Source organism: Strix uralensis, chromosome 4 (assembly GCF_047716275.1).
Source record: "Strix uralensis isolate ZFMK-TIS-50842 chromosome 4, bStrUra1, whole genome shotgun sequence".
NCBI classification, from domain to species: domain Eukaryota; kingdom Metazoa; phylum Chordata; class Aves; order Strigiformes; family Strigidae; genus Strix; species Strix uralensis.
This window is the reverse complement of record NC_133975.1, coordinates 60,634,022-60,652,509: the sequence shown is the minus strand read 5'-3', so window position 1 is coordinate 60,652,509 and position 18,488 is coordinate 60,634,022. Positions and strand designations below refer to the sequence as shown.

Genomic DNA, 18,488 nt, shown 5'->3' with positions numbered 1-18,488 from the left:
CTTCATATTATAACTACTTATTTGCAAATGTTGGCTCCATGGAAAGCCACTATCAGTGTTCACATCTATCCCGCATGTTTGAGAATCATGCCTCAGTTTTTTAAAGACTCCCAGCTTCACTTGTCTGCTGTGAAGGAAGAAACCTGAAGTTTTGTACCTACACATCTAGATTACTTCACTGACCGTAATGGCACCATCCTTGCCAGAACAGATGCCCTCAAGACTGGCTCTTCTATTGCTCTGAAATCTCATCACCTTGAAAGTCTGTGGAGCAACGATGATTTGCAGTGGTTGGGTATCAAGGGTGCTGGCTTGTCTTGGGGAGATTCTCTGTGGAATCTTTCTTTCTTCAAGGGATGCTGTGCAAGGATTACAAGAGTAGTCACATTTGAACATTGCTTGCTGGAGAGATTATGACATTGGGGAGGATATGGCAATTTGTTTTGCCCCATGCCCCTATGCCTTTAGCCAGAGCCTGCAATAGTCATCAAAAATTAAAGCAAGGAGTCCCATATGACCTCTCCGTCTACACAGTGTGATCTTTATTCCCTCTCCAACTAACATTCAGTCAGTTGCAGTTCTGAGAAAGATCACAAGCTGTTTCTGGGACAAGAAAGGTAGAGAGCTGCCTGGCAAAAGCTACGGTTCTGTTGGCTTCTGTCTTTTTCTAACTGGTCTGGAAGACCTGTTACAGCTTCACTTGGCTCACAGAAACTTATCTAACAGCAGCTTCCCTTTCTCATGTTGTTCTTTACCTCTCACATCAGTGTAGTCTCCACCTTTAAGAGAGCCCTGTCAGACTTCTGCTGTGATTAAATTCTCCTGCACATCACTAAGGTGGCCAATGACTGCAGGCTGGTTCTCTCCATCATTGATTCAATCTCACCTCTTGCCAAACTGGTTTCTGCAGCCAAGGAACAGGAACTGCATAGACTGTATTATTCCTGGGAGGAGGAACAGCATCTCTGTGGAAAAGGACATGCAAGAGAATCACAAAGGTTCTATTTAAAAACATAACTTGTGATACTCTGACAGGGGCTGGATGATGTGCTTGCTAAGGCACCCAAAGTAAAAAAGTGTTGAATTTACAGGTGCCCGGTGCTTAGAATTAGAAACTCATATGGGTTTGAAGGGACCTCTGGAGATCACCTATTCTAGTCTTGTTCTACAGGTGTGGCCAGCCTCAAAGTTACATTAAGCTGCTGAGATCTTAGGGAAACCTAAGGGAAGATAATGAAAAAACATCATGGAAATAGTTAAAGCTAGGCTTGAGGCAGGTTATGATTATGAAACTTTCATAATATACACCACCAAGTTTCAAATCAAGGTTAAGTGGAACTGTAGGAACAACTATCACCTTGGAGCAGCTCAGTTACCATAGCTCTCATATGCATTCAACAGGGCATGCCTGTCTCCTCCTACTGCATAGTATTTGTGGATACTCCATCAAAACAAAGCCCTTTATAAACAATTTATCATGTATTCTGGGAACAAAAAAGTTCTTTGGAGGACCTATTTGAGTCATTGTTGAAGTTTTTATGGTAAGTGATGTATTTGGGTTTTGGGTTTTTTAAGCATACAGTTTCCATTCTTTTTATACTTTTGCAGTGGTTTTGGACATTTGGTGATCCACAAGGGAAGAGCAATGCCAATCATTTGCCTTCAACAAAAGACAAACACATGTAAACATGTGTCGAGAGAAAAGGTACTTACAGTAGCATGGTCTCTGTCTGCAGATTCTGCATGCAACGCTTTCAAAAGAGGTCCATAAGTGTGCTTCCTACCACATGGTGGTCTGACAAATAGCATTTTATTAATTGTTCAGTGCTATCTTCCATATTTCTTCCCCCAGCTTTTACAAGCCAAAAACCAAATTAGAATCTGGTTTCAGACTGCTTTGAATTAATCTGAAGCTGTAAAACAGAGACACCTCTTGGAGAAACAGCATTTAGGTAAGCAAATGGGATTTCCAAGCCCATGTAGTTTTTGTTGGTTAGTATACATTAAAATGATAAATAGCAGTCAGCATTAAAAGAAAACGCTTTGTAAGAGCAGTAACTCATGCTTTCAACAGTTTTAGGCAATTGAAAAAAGATCTATTAAGAAGGAGACTAATTTTTAGGATGCAACTATAATTATCATAAGAGAATTTGCAGGGTCCAGTAATCCATCACAAAAATTTATTTTGATAATTACAAAAAGCTTGCTATGCCCTGGGAAAGATTCTATATTTGGTTTAGAAGGAATCCTTTGGTATAAAGTCAGAAAATGTTCATCAGTTTTGGTATCTGACATTCAGAGTTTAAAGCCTCCTGCTAAATCAGTACTGCAAGTTGATATGTATTTCCTTTTCTTCTCCATGGTAAAGCTTCTGCCTTCCAGCACCCAGGTTATGTAGAAAAATCACTTCATTTATCTGAACCCAGTTCTCATCCACAGGAAGCACAGATCTGCAGAGCATTTTCCAAGTGTTGGAAGGCTGTAATACTTCCTAGTAAGGCTAGAAGTAGAAAACCTGAAGTATGACAAAATAGTTCCCAAGCAAAACCAACTTCATTTAAAAATAAACCTTTAGATACTTACAGTATTCTAAAGCAGAAATACACCATCTGATTCATGTGATACAGACACGGCTCATTGCTTTTGGTTCACTGTCCACAGAAGAGAATAAACACTACCCTCCAGTGTTTTTGAAACATCACACTTGACTGATAGGGCTTTCTCTTTCTGAATATTCGAAAGGACTTTCTGAGATGACGCTTGCTTCTGAATGAACTGGGAATACACTGTCAGTGTACTGCTGCTGTCCCCCCACCCCAGCCCCTTAAGGGAAAAAGATTTTTGGTCACTCCAGCTTAACCATCATTAAAAATCAGATGTCCTTCTCAGAGCAGGAGCTCTGTACTTATTCAAAAGTAGCCCTTTTAAAATACGTCAGGTTAGACATAGAAAATAACTCATTATTACTGGCCCACCAAAGGATCAATCCTTTCAATAACTGTACACATTTTACAAACATTTCAGTGGAAGAGCACATCCATTTGTTATTGTTCATACCACACTGGCATTTATGTAGTGTTCATTGTCTCCGTGACCTTGAATCTCATCAAGTGTTCAAGTCTCCCCCAGAAGCAAATGCTGAACAGTCAGGCTAATGGAGTACTTGAAAGCCCTGTTAAGAAAAAAACCAGAAGCAGCACTTTCCCTCATCTTCTTTTGGTGCCATCCTGCTGGAATCTCCATCCTCTTTCAGTCTCACTCTGTCTTTTCTTGTTAGCAGCTCTTTTCCAAATCACCTTATAGTCCAATTCAGAGGCTTTTTGCCTCCTTTTCTGGCTTCATGTCTTCTTACTGCTCAGTTTCTGTCTGTGCAGGTGTGTCTCAATCTCTTGCTTGAAAACAAGCATCCCAAGCTGGCCGTGAGAAGCCTCATTCATGGCCTTGGACTGCATGCACATTTTGTACTGCTCTGGGGTCAGCTCATCCAGACATTGCTTTTCATGCCACAGATGGAAGAGACCCCTGACAGGCGTTCGGATCACGATGAGGTTGCTGTGAAGGTATTTGCGGTACAGATGTACATCTTCACCCCCCCAGCCTTTAATGTCCAGATCAAAGCCACCTGATACAAACAAAATCCAAAATAAAACTAGAAATATATACTAGCAAACTTGATGCTATTAATTGCACTACAGCTGTTCTCTGGCTCCAATCAGCCCTTTAAAACAGCCATACTTTCTGCCAACACCAAAGTGTCCAAATTTCTTAGCTTCAAGTCTTTCACTATGAGACAAAATTGCTTTATTTGTACCGAGCAGTGCTTAGATTCTGATAACCTCTATGGCACCTAGAAACAGTCTGATAATCTTACCAGAGCACTGCTGCAAATTAGAGGCATAGGCACACTGGCCAAAGAAAGGGAAGGTGATCACAATTTTCTATATTTCAGTAAAAAGGCAGACGTATTGGTGTGTATTTTTCTTACCTATGTTGATAAAATCAGATCTGTACTGGCAAGTCATCCCAAAACCAAAGTCTCTCCAAAATCCAGTTTCTTTTTTAATAATCTGCATGGAGGGAAAGGAATGTTTATGGGAGCAGAAATGCTTTCACTGTGAGCAGCAGACAAATCCCTGAATGTGGTCAGAATTAGGAGAAACTTCCCTTTTATTCTTTCCCATGTAAATCCATGTCTGATCCTGAACCAGTTTTTGTAGATCCTTATTGCATGTTTCTGCCCCAAAAAACCAGCCATGTCATTAGCTATCATGGATAAACCCCTGATCTGCAATGATCAGATTTTACTCTACTCCTGCCGTTGTAGACCAAGAGGACCAATATCACATCACTCTCTGGAGTTTGCTTCTTCACAGGCAAAACATGCTTCAAAATCGTTAGTTTCTGCGGGATTCAAATCTGACGTAAGAAGCATACTGGTAAACCAGGGAAGCCAGACTCTGCTGTAGAGCAGATGGTGGCATCTGGTTTGTGTAGCACAAGAGCTCTGGAAGAAAACAGTGGTTCTAATCTGATCGCACAACTGACAGCTTTTTGATTACCTTAATTTTGACAAAAGTTAGGAAAGTGGTAAGAATAGTTTTCCACTACAGAACTGCTAAATCCAGCTAAAATTGAAGTCCAGAAATGATAGGCAGTAGATATATAGCCCATAAAAGCCTTTGTTATAATGAATGTGCAGTCTACATTACTGAGATGGACCATGAAAATGTTATGCATTACAGGTGAAAAATCAGAGCAGTGAGAAATCATGGCTATAATTTTCAAAAGCAGATATCCAAGTATAGATCCCTAAGGTCATGATTCATGTGTGTGTGACCTAACCCAATCTGGTGAGATATCCAAGAGTTTCAAGGGTATTTAAATCCTCTAAGCAAGTCAGCAGTACTTCACACTCTTGAAGGTCTGGTTACAAACCTACCCCTTAGCAGCTATTTTCGAAAACTTTGGCTTCACTTGCGACAAAGTTACAGAAGATGAGGAGACAGCATTTCCATTTCTGGATTTACAAATGCCAGCATTTCCTTTACCAAAAAAACCTCTTCCAAAATAGTGTCTCCTGATTTCTCATTCATGCCTCCCCTCTTTGTTCATAACCCTTGTCACTTCAATTTTTTTTCTTTTCTTATTTCTCCTTTCCTTGAAAAAGCCAAGCCACCGGAGAAGTCAGTTAAAAGGAAACAAGATTGTATCTGTCAGGTCTGCACTGTAACAAGAAATCTCCATAACAATGCCCTTACCACAAGCTACCCATATGCGTTAGCATTATTATTTGCCATTAGTGCAAGTGGCTGCTGCACAAATCAAATTCTTTGAAAGATTTCTGAAGGCTTTTTTTTCTCAGCAGCCTGAGTACCAGGACAGAGAGCTAACACTGTCTTGTTTTAATGGCACAGACCTGGCCTCATGCCTGGGAACTAATGTGGGCTGAAAATATAAAAATCTACATAAAAATTAGATTGGCAGTACTTCTTTAAGTCAAGAAGCTTTTCTGACATATGCATAACATTTTACGATTCAAATGATAGCTATAAATATTTGCACAATCCCGACAATGTACTTTGTGGAATTTATGCTAGTTTGAGAGCTCAACTCTATTTCATTTCCTAAGCACAGTGCTTACAAGCCTGAGGATCCCTGATGGGCTCTCATCAGAGAGAGGAGAGCTAACATGAGTCCCGTGGTATTAGCAGAAAAAGGTTTTAATAAATAATAAAAAAAAGCCTCTGAGAAAAAAGCAGTGGAAAGGATTTTCCAGACTCTTTAGTAAAAGACTTTCTGGCTACCTGTTGGATAACACAGGGAGCAGTAGACAAAAAAATATTTTAAAATATTTGGGGTGGACTTTTCAAATGCTCATTCTTCATTTTTCTAGAGGGATTGCACGATGTGGGGGTGGTGATGATAGAAGACTGGAGTCAGACCCTAGTGATCTTCTTCAGCTGTGACTGTTGCTGGGATCACAACACCCCTAATTCTTATCTACTAAGAACAATAGTAGCTGGGATGCTCGGGAGACAGTGTCCAGCCTGGGTCAGGATGAGCCCCAATAGGTGCAGTGCCTGGCAGTAAGAGGGGCAGCTGCAGCAGACTGGGACCTGACTCAGGGGAACCCACTGAAGTTGTATAGCTGGCTTATGCTTCAATTTGAAAATTCAGCCACTTACCAGCTCTAGCAGGCAGAGAGCTGTGACCTGGAGAGAAGCAAGAGTGGAGGGTGTATATAAAGGGAAAGCCACCACTTCTCTCACCCCTTTAGCTTCAAGACAATGCAATGCCATAGCACAAGAGGGTGGAGAATAGCTTCTGCAGCAGTGCCAAGCAATGGCTCTGCCACTAGCATTCATGTGAACCTCTTGTCTGCATGCTCTGCTTCTTCCTCACAGCAGCTTCCTCCTCATCAAGGAGATTCACCTGGGTTTAACTACAAGTCTTAGTCATATGCCTTATAGCAATGTTTTTAAAAAGAATGCTTTGTTCTTCCACCAAAGATAAGCAGGTGAGATGGAAATCAGTGGAGTTATGCTGTGTTATAGCAGTGCCAGATTAAAGCCAGAAGGGACAGCTCCAAGCGTATCATTTGAATCCGAGACAACATGGTACACTTCAGAAACACACTGTCTGCTCACAGGCAGTTTAATCGTGAACTGTGGGATGGGAAAAGCCACTGTAGGTGTTCAAGTAAGTTGGGGAATAACTCTGACAGCCCCTGGAATTCTGTTTTCACTGACTCATCTAAGGATATTTATACTTTTTACAAATGTCAGCTCTTCAAGATGCAAGCAAAGAAACTATCCAGTGCAAGAAAGAAATGAGAGCAAGATCAGTGACTGTCACCCCAATACAGCACACCATGAAGGAATTGTTTGCTAATTAGAAAATCCCTTCTGGCAGAGGAACAGACACAGTCTAAATTCTTAGGTTCCATGTATAAAACATCAAACAAGGGTTAAAATAAGCGGTACTGAGATACTTTTCTGTGAAACTTAACAGCAGAACTTACAGTAAGGTGACTGTTGTAGTTAATTTTGTCTGTATGGTAGTCACTGTGCACAAAGAATAGGGAAATGTTACCCAAGAGCACATGCACCTTTAAAAAATGCTTTGTCCAAATAAAAGCAGGCATTCAGAGAAGCATGTACTTACCAGCTGCTGTTCTAAAGATGGGATGGAATCATGGTGGCCATAAATTATACTGGGGTTATACTGACTGAAGAGAACTGGATAAAACACCTTCTTCCCTGGAAATGACAATGTTTGTTTTTTTGTTTTTTGTTTTGTTTTGGTTTTTTTGTTTGTTTTGTTTTGTTTTAAAAAAAAAGCTGTATAAAACACACTTCTCTCTCTTACAAGATGCTGTCCAGGGCAGACCAAATCCAGACAAAGTCACACAAGTTTTGAACTGAGCCTATGTTCTTTGTATGAGAATGTGAATGTGAGCATATAATTAACAAAACAATCCTGTTCCAGAAATAACAGATGTTGAAGGCAAGAAATTCAATCACAGTGGGAGCAGAAGTGTTATAACCTTTCAAAAGCCAACCAGCAATGGAATTTTTATAGATGTGTTAATTAGTTTTCTAAGTTTCAAGAATGATTTACAGCAGCTTCATTACCAATTCAAAGACAAGAATACTCTGGTGAAGGCTGTTACACAACAGGTAAAAATCTATTGAAAGACAATACACTTCATGAGTAGCAGTACCTGGCTGTGTGTTCAATCTACAGGAATTCAGGAATTCAGCTGTGAAGTATATGTCCACGTCACAAAAAAAGAGAACAACATTGTTTCCTTTCCAAAATCGAGCACCAACGTCTAATCCTTTGCCTCTGGAAAATTCTTCATTCAACTGGATGAAGGTGAAGTTTCTGAAGTTGGCTGACCTAGGAGAAGGAAAATATTCAGCAACTTACCCTGTCCTTCCAGCTCTTCATACAAGTGGGGACAGGAACCCAGTATGAAACAATTAACTTCAAAATCTGTAGTACCACAGTTCTGAGAGCAGTTTGAGGGAAGAGATGTCCTCTTTGAGTCTTCCACTATGTCTACATTCAGAGCTTGACCTGCGTGCTCCTACACTAGCATTCCTGTCACAGACATTCTTTGGGCAGTCCTCACAAAAATCCCAACAAGGCTTAGATGGACAAAAATATCTTTAGTAGGCAAATATAAAATACCTGTGGTTGTATTACTGTATCTATACAAGGGTCTTTTTCCGACAGGGAGATGATAGCAAAAGGCTACACTGCCACATGATCTTGATAAACACAGCTATGCAAGCAAACACAATAGACCAGACCTGGCCAAAAGTTCCTGTGTGCTCTACTGAAATTGTCTGCACCTGCCTTTGGAAGTCAACTTTCAGTCCTAAAAGTTAAAGCCACTTTCAAAAACACTAAAGAAGTTACCAGTGTGGAGAAAAAAAAAAAAAAAAAAAAAAGCTGCACTGAGGTAAGTTCAGTAAAAGCTGCTTTGTGGTTCTAAAAACCAACATCGCAAAACCACAGATATGGGACTGTCAGGGTTAACACTGTTTTTATCTGATACAAAGGAAAGCAAGCCATCTTCTCCAAAGCAGTTTAGAACTTTTTGGCACAACTACAAGTTTGGACAGCTATCTAGTCTCTGATTTGTGGGACAATTGCTGTGTATGAACAGCATACATCAGATATTCAGGTACTTACCTGGAGGTATTTTCAAGTATTGATTTGACTTCATTCATTTGTTCTTTTCCAAAGTAAACTACAGTGAGGTGAATTCTTCCATCCTGCTGAATGCCCATTTCCCTAGAGAATAGAGACAGATTTGTGACTTGTCTCAGAAGTTAGCTTCCTTCAGTAACCTATATCCACTGGGGAAGGCAGAGTAGGGTGAAGCTTGGAAGGCATTCCTGAGGGCATAACTCCACAATAAAGATCCTTGTCCTGACAAAGGGGCTCACTGTCTCTATCAGATTGGACAGAAGACTACCTTTCAGGCAGATTAGGAAAAAACTCTAAGCAGTGTTAATAGGAGGACACTGTTAAAACAGGCCATCCAGCCCTAGGAAGAATGATCAGGCAGGGAATAACTGCAGCACTTAGGGCAATATGAGAAAGAGGATTTTAAAGAAGTTATACATACCCTACCTCTTAACCTTGGTTTTTTGTAACAGATATTCCAGAGTTTAGGTCTTTGGCATTTTGTTAAGAAACATTTACTAAAATCTAAGTATCAACCAGAGATCAAGCCTGTAGCCTAAGGGTAGGACCAATCTGAATTAATACTAGACATCATGCCTCACTTGCACAAACTTTAGTCAGCAAGAGTTCATCTATAATCAGCAGAGAGATCACCATGACCAGAGGGTGATTTCTCCCATTCTAAAACAAGCATCTATCAGATGGCTAACTTAGACAAGGAGACTATTTTTAGATGGCTGTAATTAAGCAAAATAAATCCCATTGTAAGAGTCAGTATCTGTTGCTAACACAGTCTTTTCTGGGCAGCTATTTAAAGCTACATCTCAATGAAATTCTTCCTCCAAACATCATCTGTGTTGAAAAATAAAAGAAGTTTAAAAGTAATATCCTGAAAGTTCAAATACATTTCCTCCTTACCTCTTACTGCCTTAATCTTTTCTCTAATAGGGCCTGACAAAGTGTCTTTCCTTAGAGATGTTCCTTTGCAACTAATGGCATGAAATTCTCATGTTGCCACAGTCATGTGTGCCCCAACAAAACAGATTGAGACACATAAATCAGGTGCATGCAAATCAAAACCCTGATGACTAGAATATAATTCCTTTACTGCTAACCACAATGCATTAAGCAGCCAAATGCCTTTCAGTCTCTATAATCTCAAAAATGAATTAATAGCACAATGAAATGTTATGTAAAAGTAGCATGATTTTACTGAGCAAGGCCTTGATCACTCCTGAAATTGCATCTTACTCTCCAAGTAAAAAAAAGCAAAGGCAGCAAACCCACCTGAAATTCTGCATGAACTGCCGAAATTTGCTGGCTCTCTTGGCCAAAGGCACAATGACATTAATAAGTGTGTCAGCCATATTGACGTTTTCATTTTTCACTTTCATTACAGGACCAAATGGCCGGAATAAAACAATCTTCTTGAACTGATGTTTTGTGTCTCCTTTGAAAGTCAGCTCATACAATGTGCCTTTGTCTTTTTCTGTGCGGTAGATCCCTGTGTGAAAACAAAAGAGAGGAGATTTTGGAGTAAAGATGGGCTCCTAATGCAAAAAAAATGGATGCAGTCTTCATGTCTTACACCTAAGCTGAAAATGCAGCAGAAGCATGAGATATTTGCTTTTAAACCAGTACACAATCCACCATCGTTTGGAGGAGGCTGTCACTCTGGCAGGGACACAGCCCTGGGTTGCAGGAACTATTTAGTATTCTCGCAGGCACATTCCTAGGCTTGGCTGAGTTACAAACCCCTGAAGGTTACCAATTGCTCACACTCAGTATAACCCAGCAGACATACTGTCCTTATTTTTCAGACTGCTCCAATTGCACACTGCAGGCATGCATGGTAATGGTGATGCAGAGAGACAACAAAAGGCAGTCTGCCTCTGCATATGAGTGATTAGGCCATTTCCCAGAAAAGCAATTTCTTGATGAGCACATTCATTTCCTCCTTTCTGGGAGGTTCTCTGGAAAGTCCCCTAAGAAAACTAATGCAGCTAGGCCCCAGCATCCATCAACCTCACCCACTGTCAACCAGGACAAAGCTCTCCTGTTACTCAACTCTCAAGAGACTTTTACTTTCTTTGTGGCAATGATGCCCACTCCTGGGCAAATAATGGTCTGCAAGGATGACACTATGGAGTTTGTCAGAGGCTAGACCAAGACACAGTCCTAGAGACTGCCTTAGACAGTCTCCAAGAATATTTAATTCATACAAGTATGTACTTATTTCCTGTACAGAATGAACTTTTAACACACTTGATGGGTGAAATTGATCCCATGCTGAGGGCTGGAATGAACTATAAAAGTCATGCCCCATTGAAACACTATTCTGATACCTTAAATGAAATAAAGTTGGCAAAAAGACTATAGATTTTACCCACTCTAAATGACACTTCAGTCCCTGCAGTGCATACTGCAATAAAGCACTTTCATAGTTAGATCTGTTAGGTTTAAGAAGGAATAACTAAATACTAATTCTAACTACTTGTTAAGCCACTGTAAATATCCTAACAACTTCATCAGTAGAAGAGTGTAATTGCATTGCCTTCCATCTCTTGCAGAAACTCAAGAGACAAGCAAAACATGTCTGGAAGAAAACTCCTCCGCTTGTTTCTTTTTATTTTTTTTTTTTTCCCCATCTGGTTCTGAAGAACAGCTTGACCAAAATAATGCTTTTTTTTTTTTAATCTTAGTCGTTCCCTGATGTGTAACATTGTTGTGCATCCAACACTGTCAGCTCTGTCTGTATTTCTTGTGAAGGTCTGGGTCAAAGGTTTCTTTGAACAGCAAAGTGACATAATTTCTTCATCTTCTATTGTAGCTGTTACACTGGTAGGTCCAGAACACACAAAAGACTAATGAAGTGTGATTTTATCTGGCCAGAGTTCTACGGACTGTCTTATCTTCACTATCATTGTGTGTTTTATTCTTCCTGAACACTTCAGTTAGTGAATACTATATGTAGATTTACTGATCTGTTATTCACTTCATGTTTTATTTTTAATATAAGCTGATTCAATGAGTGCTCCAATCCTCCCTCCAGCATAGCAGATGAATCTAGTGAGATAGCAGCTCCATTATTCTTTGACTGCCAATCTTTTAAAGCTGTGACCTTGACTCCCCCTAGCTTTTTCTATATAGTCTGCCCAAGGTGCAGACCATGAGCTACATCTGTTACCGAACTTGAGCCTGCACTTCAGATCACGTGAATGGTGACCTAACAGTCCCTGCATTTCCTCCTCCAGGTGGACAGAGAATGGAAGTCTGGCCCTTTGAAGTCCACTCACCCATTTATTTTTACAGGAAGCCTGCTGATGATCTGAGTGTGCTGCTGAGTGCACTCACTTACTCAGGCAGTTTTTGAACACAGGTCTTGCCAATGAAGTTTGTGTTGTGGAAGGTTAAGGTAGCCTTTTGACATTAAGCTAAACAAAAATCTAAATTAAATCTGATTTGTATTTTCTCTAGAGAGAAATAGATAGGACTGTTTCACGTTTGACAGAGTGAACTGACATTTCTCATAATAACAAAGATCTAAATTAAATTAACCAATTTAATACTATCTACCACACAACATCTCAGTCTTTGTCTCTATATCCTCTTCTACCCCAGCCAAGAAACAATGACCCCACAAATACCACTTCCCCAGAGATATGTACTACATTTGTGGAATAAAGGGAGCTTTGTCAAACAAGCACGAAGCACCTTAAAGCAGAACCAATGTTGTGACCTGAGGGGTCCCTCCTAGTGCTATACACACATCAACAGAGGCTGCTTCTAACTCTGCAGTTTTGTTCTTATTCAGAACTTCTACTACAGCTAAAAACAAGCATCTTCAGTGAAGGCAAGGTTCCCTCACGAAAGATGTTAATCCAAGAATTTATAACCCTAACATTTTAAGAGAATTGTATGCAAGGTTAATGCATGTAACTAAATGTGGTTATTCTTGATGCATATTTAAACCATTTGTTCTTCTTTTATTAAGTACCTTCTTTCCTTTTTTAAGTACCTTCTTTTTAGAAGCAGAGTACAAAGTGATTTGCCAAGGTCAAGCAGTGAGCTTTGGAAATGAGCCTGAATGTCTTGAGTCACTCTGGGGACTCACCCAGCAGAACATCCTGCCTTTCATAAGATTTTTCCATTTCCAAAGGCACTACTTCATTCATGCAATCAGGCCTTTCTACGTGATTCAGAAAGACGCATCAAGCAGCCTCAACTCTAAGATAGGAGCTACAAGGAGGGGAAAAAAGTAGTCTCAAAAAAATAGTCTCAAAAAAGTAAAACAAAAAACTTTATTCCTGAAAAGGTTGCTCCTGAAACAAAAGCCTGAGAAAGGCTGGATGTTCACTATTGAAAAAAGGATAATTGATCATCTACTGCTTCCATTACAGCATTTATGTTTCAGAATATGCACCATTTCTTTCAGAGGCAGAGAGAAAACTCAAAGCCTGTGTAAACAAAACTCTCAAACCCAGGGTAAACAAGTGAACAGGAGCTTTGGGTCAACAGAGAGACTGGCCCGAAAATGACAAGTAACAAGTAAAAAAAGATATGGGCTGAAGGGTTGACTAAAGAGCAGTAAGTGTCCAGTCTTCAGAGTAGCAATTCCCAGGGCTCTCTAAAGAAATGGAAAATACCTGATCTCTATCCAGCAGGGCAGGCAATCAAGTTTCAGAGATCTACATGGAACTGATAACTAGCAAACAGCCATGCAACATTAACAAAATGGTGTTGAGGGGATGACAGTTATAGCCTCAGTTCCACAGACCATAGGTTTCAGGTCCTCCACTCTCAACAGAAACACTCCCTGAGGCCGTGCTCATTATTTATATTCTGTTAGATGTTATAGGAACCGCTACTAGGATTTATCAGCATTCATTGCCCCCATTTTAACTCAATATTATGGTGGTCTTCCCACTTCACACGCAGTAAAATACAGCATCTTATCCTTTGAGGAAGAGCATCATCCCTTCTCCTAATAAGCTTCCAGGGCAAAACTGCATCAGGTAGTCTACCACCAGTAGCTGTCAATTTGAGAAAGCAAAGCTACTCCTTTTCAATTTGTGTCCAAGACCTTATTTAAAATTCCAGTCACTAGACAGCCATGTACTCCAGGTAGGAAAACTTACAATACAGCATAATTGACAGTGCCATGGCAGAGCATTTCTGAAGCAATTCAGGGATCTTCTGGAACTGTTCCTGTTGGGAAAGAGTATCACCAGACAGTGATTACATTCACTTATGGAACACACCACTCAGGCTTGTCAGAGTCTCCAAATTATTATCTCCATCTTTGAGAAAATGAATGACTTCCAAATCTATACAGCTCTGATGCTATTTACATAAATTAATGACCAGAATTGTTGTCCTCCCCACTGAGCAACTGGCATTCTATTGGAAACAGTGCAGTCCTTTGCCTGCTTATAATACACAGAAATTTCTGATCTTTCCCATGCTGTTTCTTACTAACTATTCGTGGCAGAAAACCAGTGAACTTGGTATAGAAGTGGGAGGAATAAGGGGGAGAGGGGAGGATTATAGCAGCTGAACAGTCCAAGTGCCTCTGTGAAGAGAGAAGAAGAGCAGAGCAGTAGCCAGATGGATACATTTCAGGCCCCAGGGAGAAGGTGTGGTTCTCTTGGTTTTGAATAAGAAAAAAATGGAAAATTCCACCACGTGTCAGCTATTACTCCTGGAAGGAGAACTGTCTGAGAATCCTATCCAAATTTCATGTAACAGCAAATCTGCTGAGAAGGAGTTTAGCTCAGCTATAAGGTACTAGGGTCACAGTCTAATTCCCACGCACAAGTGGTTCTGTCTAGAGACTGCAGAGGATGCAACACTTATTTTAAGAGATCCCAGCTACAGAGACAAAACATTTCTCCTTAAATGTAAGAAGTGTTTGAAGAAACATTTTCTCTCTGCAAAGACAAGAATAAAGGAACGAAATGGAAAAGAGGAAGAGATGCAGACCCTAATCACATTTATTACACCACATCACCACCCTGCCTATTGGCATATGTTAGCAATGAATCAGTCCTGAAAAAATGATAGCAGGTACCAGATGTGACCCACAAGAACAGAAAAATCAACACAAGAGGCCCAAGCAAACAAGATTAATTTGCACCACTCTGTATGCTAGTAAGACTCGGGATCAGCAACACTTGAGTAAAGCCGGTGTCAAATGCTTCACCGAATAGCATGGAAACAAAGACAAAAGTCTCACATATCAAGAGCAGCCATTTGGGCTTTGAATCTCGTCTCTGCCCCCAATTACCTGATTTTCATTTCAGCACACCCTTCCACCTGCTCAACCTTAAGATGAGGGCAGTAGCCCCACCTTTAACATAAAGGATGCATACAGCTTTTGTGTGCTGTTACAGTTGAAGCAGCTGGAAGATAAAAAGTTTACAGGGTTAAGTGGTATTACTTTCAGTGCAGATCTGGGCCACATCTCCCAGAAAGCTCCAGCTACCCTGGGCAGTTCCAGAAAATGAAAACAGCTGGATTTGCTGGCTGGGTAGCACCACTCACAGTTGCTGCATTGCTGGATTGGTACGAAGCTGCCAGAAGCTGCCATGGAATCCAGCCTGTTACTAACTTGTTGTGTAGGCAGTGGCACCTGCAGAGCTCTGTCTCCAAAACAAGTTCCGAGTCCAAAACGTATTTGAAATGCAGAACTGGAACAGAAAACTCAGTCCTCCTTTCTCCTGCTCAAGTTATACAGAGCAATGGATTTGTCCGTGCTTTGATCGGCAGTTTTTGCCATTCTTGGAGAATGGAGGTTGGAGGAAAAGAGATTGCCAAGAGATGACAGAGACTTCAAAAGGAACTCTGCAGGGAAGTCTGCCAAATCAGCTCTTTGTTTCCAGCACCAATTCATGGATGCTTGCATTTGCAATCAAATCAGTTTTCACTGCTGAGTAAGAATGAGAATTTGTTACCTTGCAGCTACAGAAGCAAGGGCCTGCCCTGCAGTCCCCTTGGACACAAGGAAGGTTTCTGGAGCTCAGACTGAGCTGCATGCAGGGCTCCAGTTTCTTGAGCTCCAAATGACATGCAGGGCTTCCTCTCTCTGGATTATTTCACCATGGTATGTGAAAGCCAGCAAGGCCGTTAGAGCATGAAGAACCTCCACAGAGCCAGCACGTCACTGTTCATCCCTTCCCCGTGCTTTTCTGCACACCAGATTCTGCCTTGTTCCCCAAGGACAGCCCTGATACCTAGGCAGAGACCCTTGATTGTGCATAAAAGCAGGCTCTAAGCAAAAGGGTAACTTTAATGGAATATTAAGCAATGTGTGGCAGGAAATATCTCCTCCTTTCCTCTCCCGCTCTCCCCATGAAAGAGCTGGTGCCAGCCATACATGCTTGTTCAGCTCCTATAATAAACAGTAGAAACATATTTTGAAATTATAAACTGAACAACAGACAGAAAGGAGGAGACTGGAAGCACGTAGCTCCATGATGCATTCACATGCTGGCAGCCAGCAGCACTTCTCTGTCCCCTGCCCGTGCTCTGGTCCCATGTCTGAGCAAGAAGTGTTTGACTGGTGTGGAGGAAGTGCCTGGATCAGAGGGGAGCCAGGACCTGCCTCAACAAGGCCTCCACAGCCTGAACAACCCACGTCCCTGCCACGGGAGGCCCCTGCCTGACTCGCAGGTATATACTGGCACAGCCTCAAGAACCTCTCGATACCATGATCACCAGAGAAACACACACACAGAGTAGAAACGAACAACTGGCCATTGCACAACAGCAATAGTTTGCCCTCATCACACAGAGGATGCATTTTGCTCTGCTCTATTCATAAATATTAGATTAAGAAAACAATCCACAGCAAAATCACTAGTGATTTGGGATAAGCATGGGGGCTTGTGTTCAGCACATTAGAGCAGTCATCCCATAAAAGGTAGGCATCTTACCCACATGCTCTCTAAGTCTGCAGCACAAATATCTGAAGAGGAGGAAGTCAAGTTTTTCCTCCTATACTAAAGTCAGCTAGGTCAGCTGTGGATTAAATCTTACTTACAGCCAACACTATTGAACAAGCAGGGAACGTGCCTGTTCCTATGAAGTGAAACTAAGACAGCCATATTACAAGTAAAAATGTAGCTCTCTTACTGAATGAGAAACAGTCATGAGCGCTTGGAAACAAGATCTGTGAAATCTTGTCTCATATCATGTTTCTGCTGCACGTGTTCCTGACCTTTCAACTCAGAGCTGCCATGCAGCAGGGGCTAACCTGAACAGGTATCAACTAATCACAATGCCTGGAATACATCTGGTGCCTCTGGCTGGCTGGGGAAAAGCATCCTGACTGGAAACAAGTAAGCACTTTGGATTTAGTGACAGAAGATGCGAAAGAAAAATTGGTTGCTGTTAAAAATGGCACTTTAAAAATCCACGCTTACTGCCTCAGTGTTACATGTGAGGGTGAAGACTGTTTAGCTTTAGGTTAAGCTTTGCTAGTCATTTAAAGTTATAGGTGATACCAGCTGAGTTACTGAGCTCCTCAGCTGTTGTTCTCAAAACCTATCTTGCCACTCTGGCAAGGCTCTGCAGGTGGAAGTAGGGTGATGTTGGAGTTTGGATTTGAACTGCAGTTGTCAGTCTTAACACTGGTAACAGATCTGGGATTGCAGCCTGGTCATTCACTCCTTGCTTTATCAGTTCTGAGGCAAGCACATGACTAGAGACCTGTGAGCACACATTGGTGGTCACTACAAGAGACTGGCAGGCTCTGTTGTCACAAAGTCCCGTTCCCCAGGAAAGCTGCCATTCTGCAGTTGTGCCCGAGACAGCATTGCTGTGTCACAGCACTAACACTGTCCCAGATATCTGTGCTCTGAGATAACACCCATCTCTCTCAGCAATGCAGTCAGACCCCTCACCAGCACTACGTGGGCCTTCTAACCTGCTGTCTGCATACAAACCTTCAACGAAGTCGGAGGCTGTGTATACACGGTGTTTTGCATTGATGTCCCCTTCTGGATTGTTCAAACTCCCAACAGCTAACTCGATCACCTCTATCAACTCATCCCGCTTATCCTTCCTTACAGGTTTCTCTTCTGGGTGGCGTGTCAGCCCTGTCTCCAGCTGGTACACCTTCTGCAGGGTAAAGCTTTCAAAGGGCACGGCTGCATACTCCGTGGAGAGCTTAACGCCGCTGTGCACTTCTGCTTTGTCTATCTGAGAACGAAGGAAAGCCAGCAGGTTAGCCTGGGCCTTCTCCGGGTTATTGTGGTCAAGCCGAATGTCCAAGGGGTCTGGGTACTGGTCTTGCACATTCTTAAGCTGCTCGCTCCTGCCCTGGAGCTCAGCCTTCAGCTGCGCAATTTGTTTCTTCAAGCTGATGATGTAGTTGCGGTGTTGCTCTTCTCGCTCTTGCAGAATAGCTTCATATCCCTCCTTCACAGTTGGACTGTGCACCCTGGGCAAGGCAAACTGCTGGTTGTCACCCTTGGGTGTGCAAGCCAACATATAAACAATAGACACTGAGCAACAGGCCACCACCAGCAGGCCTACAAGTCGGGGAAGAAATAGAATAAATCCTCGTCGGAGCATCATCTCTCAAAAACGGTCTAACCCCACACATGCAACAGTTCTTACATCCACGCAGTGACGCAGAGGCCCCTGGACTTGGAGTACTCTTACACAGATGCATGTATGTGCAGGAACTGGCTTGTCAGCTCTCTTAAAACATGTGCTCTGCCTCTATATTGGGCTCTCACTGGTGTTTACCCAGCAGGACCAAAAGACAAGCTGCGAAGCAGACA

The 18,488-nt window shown here is 41.7% G+C and overlaps 1 protein-coding gene across 2 annotated transcripts; it reads right to left on the bottom strand.

Moving 5' to 3' along the window:
- Positions 1-2,112: 2,112 nt before the first annotated feature.
- CSGALNACT1 (chondroitin sulfate N-acetylgalactosaminyltransferase 1) lies at positions 2,113-18,279 on the bottom strand. Of its 2 annotated transcripts, none has more exons than XM_074865111.1 (7): positions 17,646-18,279; positions 9,988-10,204; positions 8,704-8,805; positions 7,724-7,902; positions 7,165-7,259; positions 3,986-4,067; positions 2,113-3,622 (listed from the first exon to the last, which is right to left on the bottom strand). In XM_074865111.1, the coding sequence occupies exons 1-7, from the start codon at positions 18,277-18,279 to the stop codon at positions 3,339-3,341; spliced, it is 1,593 nt and encodes a 530-aa protein (XP_074721212.1). In that variant the 3' UTR covers positions 2,113-3,338. The 2 variants fall into 2 exon arrangements, 1 of the variants encoding a protein (XP_074721212.1); XR_012628552.1 differs by having other exon boundaries at positions 3,584-3,622; positions 7,022-7,259.
- Positions 18,280-18,488: the final 209 nt, after the last annotated feature.

Bases quoted from the DNA above. Each gene is read 5' to 3' on its own strand.
- CSGALNACT1 (XM_074865111.1), bottom strand. From the start codon at position 18,279: ATGATGCTCCGACGAGGATTTATTCTATTTCTTCCCCGACTTGTAGGC. The intron at 10,205-17,645 runs GTTTGTATGCAG...GTTTTCACACAG, and splicing joins AGCCTCCGACTTCGTTGAAG to GGATCTACCGCACAGAAAAA. The intron at 4,068-7,164 runs GTAAGTACATGC...CCCTCCATGCAG, and splicing joins CATCTTTAGAACAGCAGCTG to ATTATTAAAAAAGAAACTGG.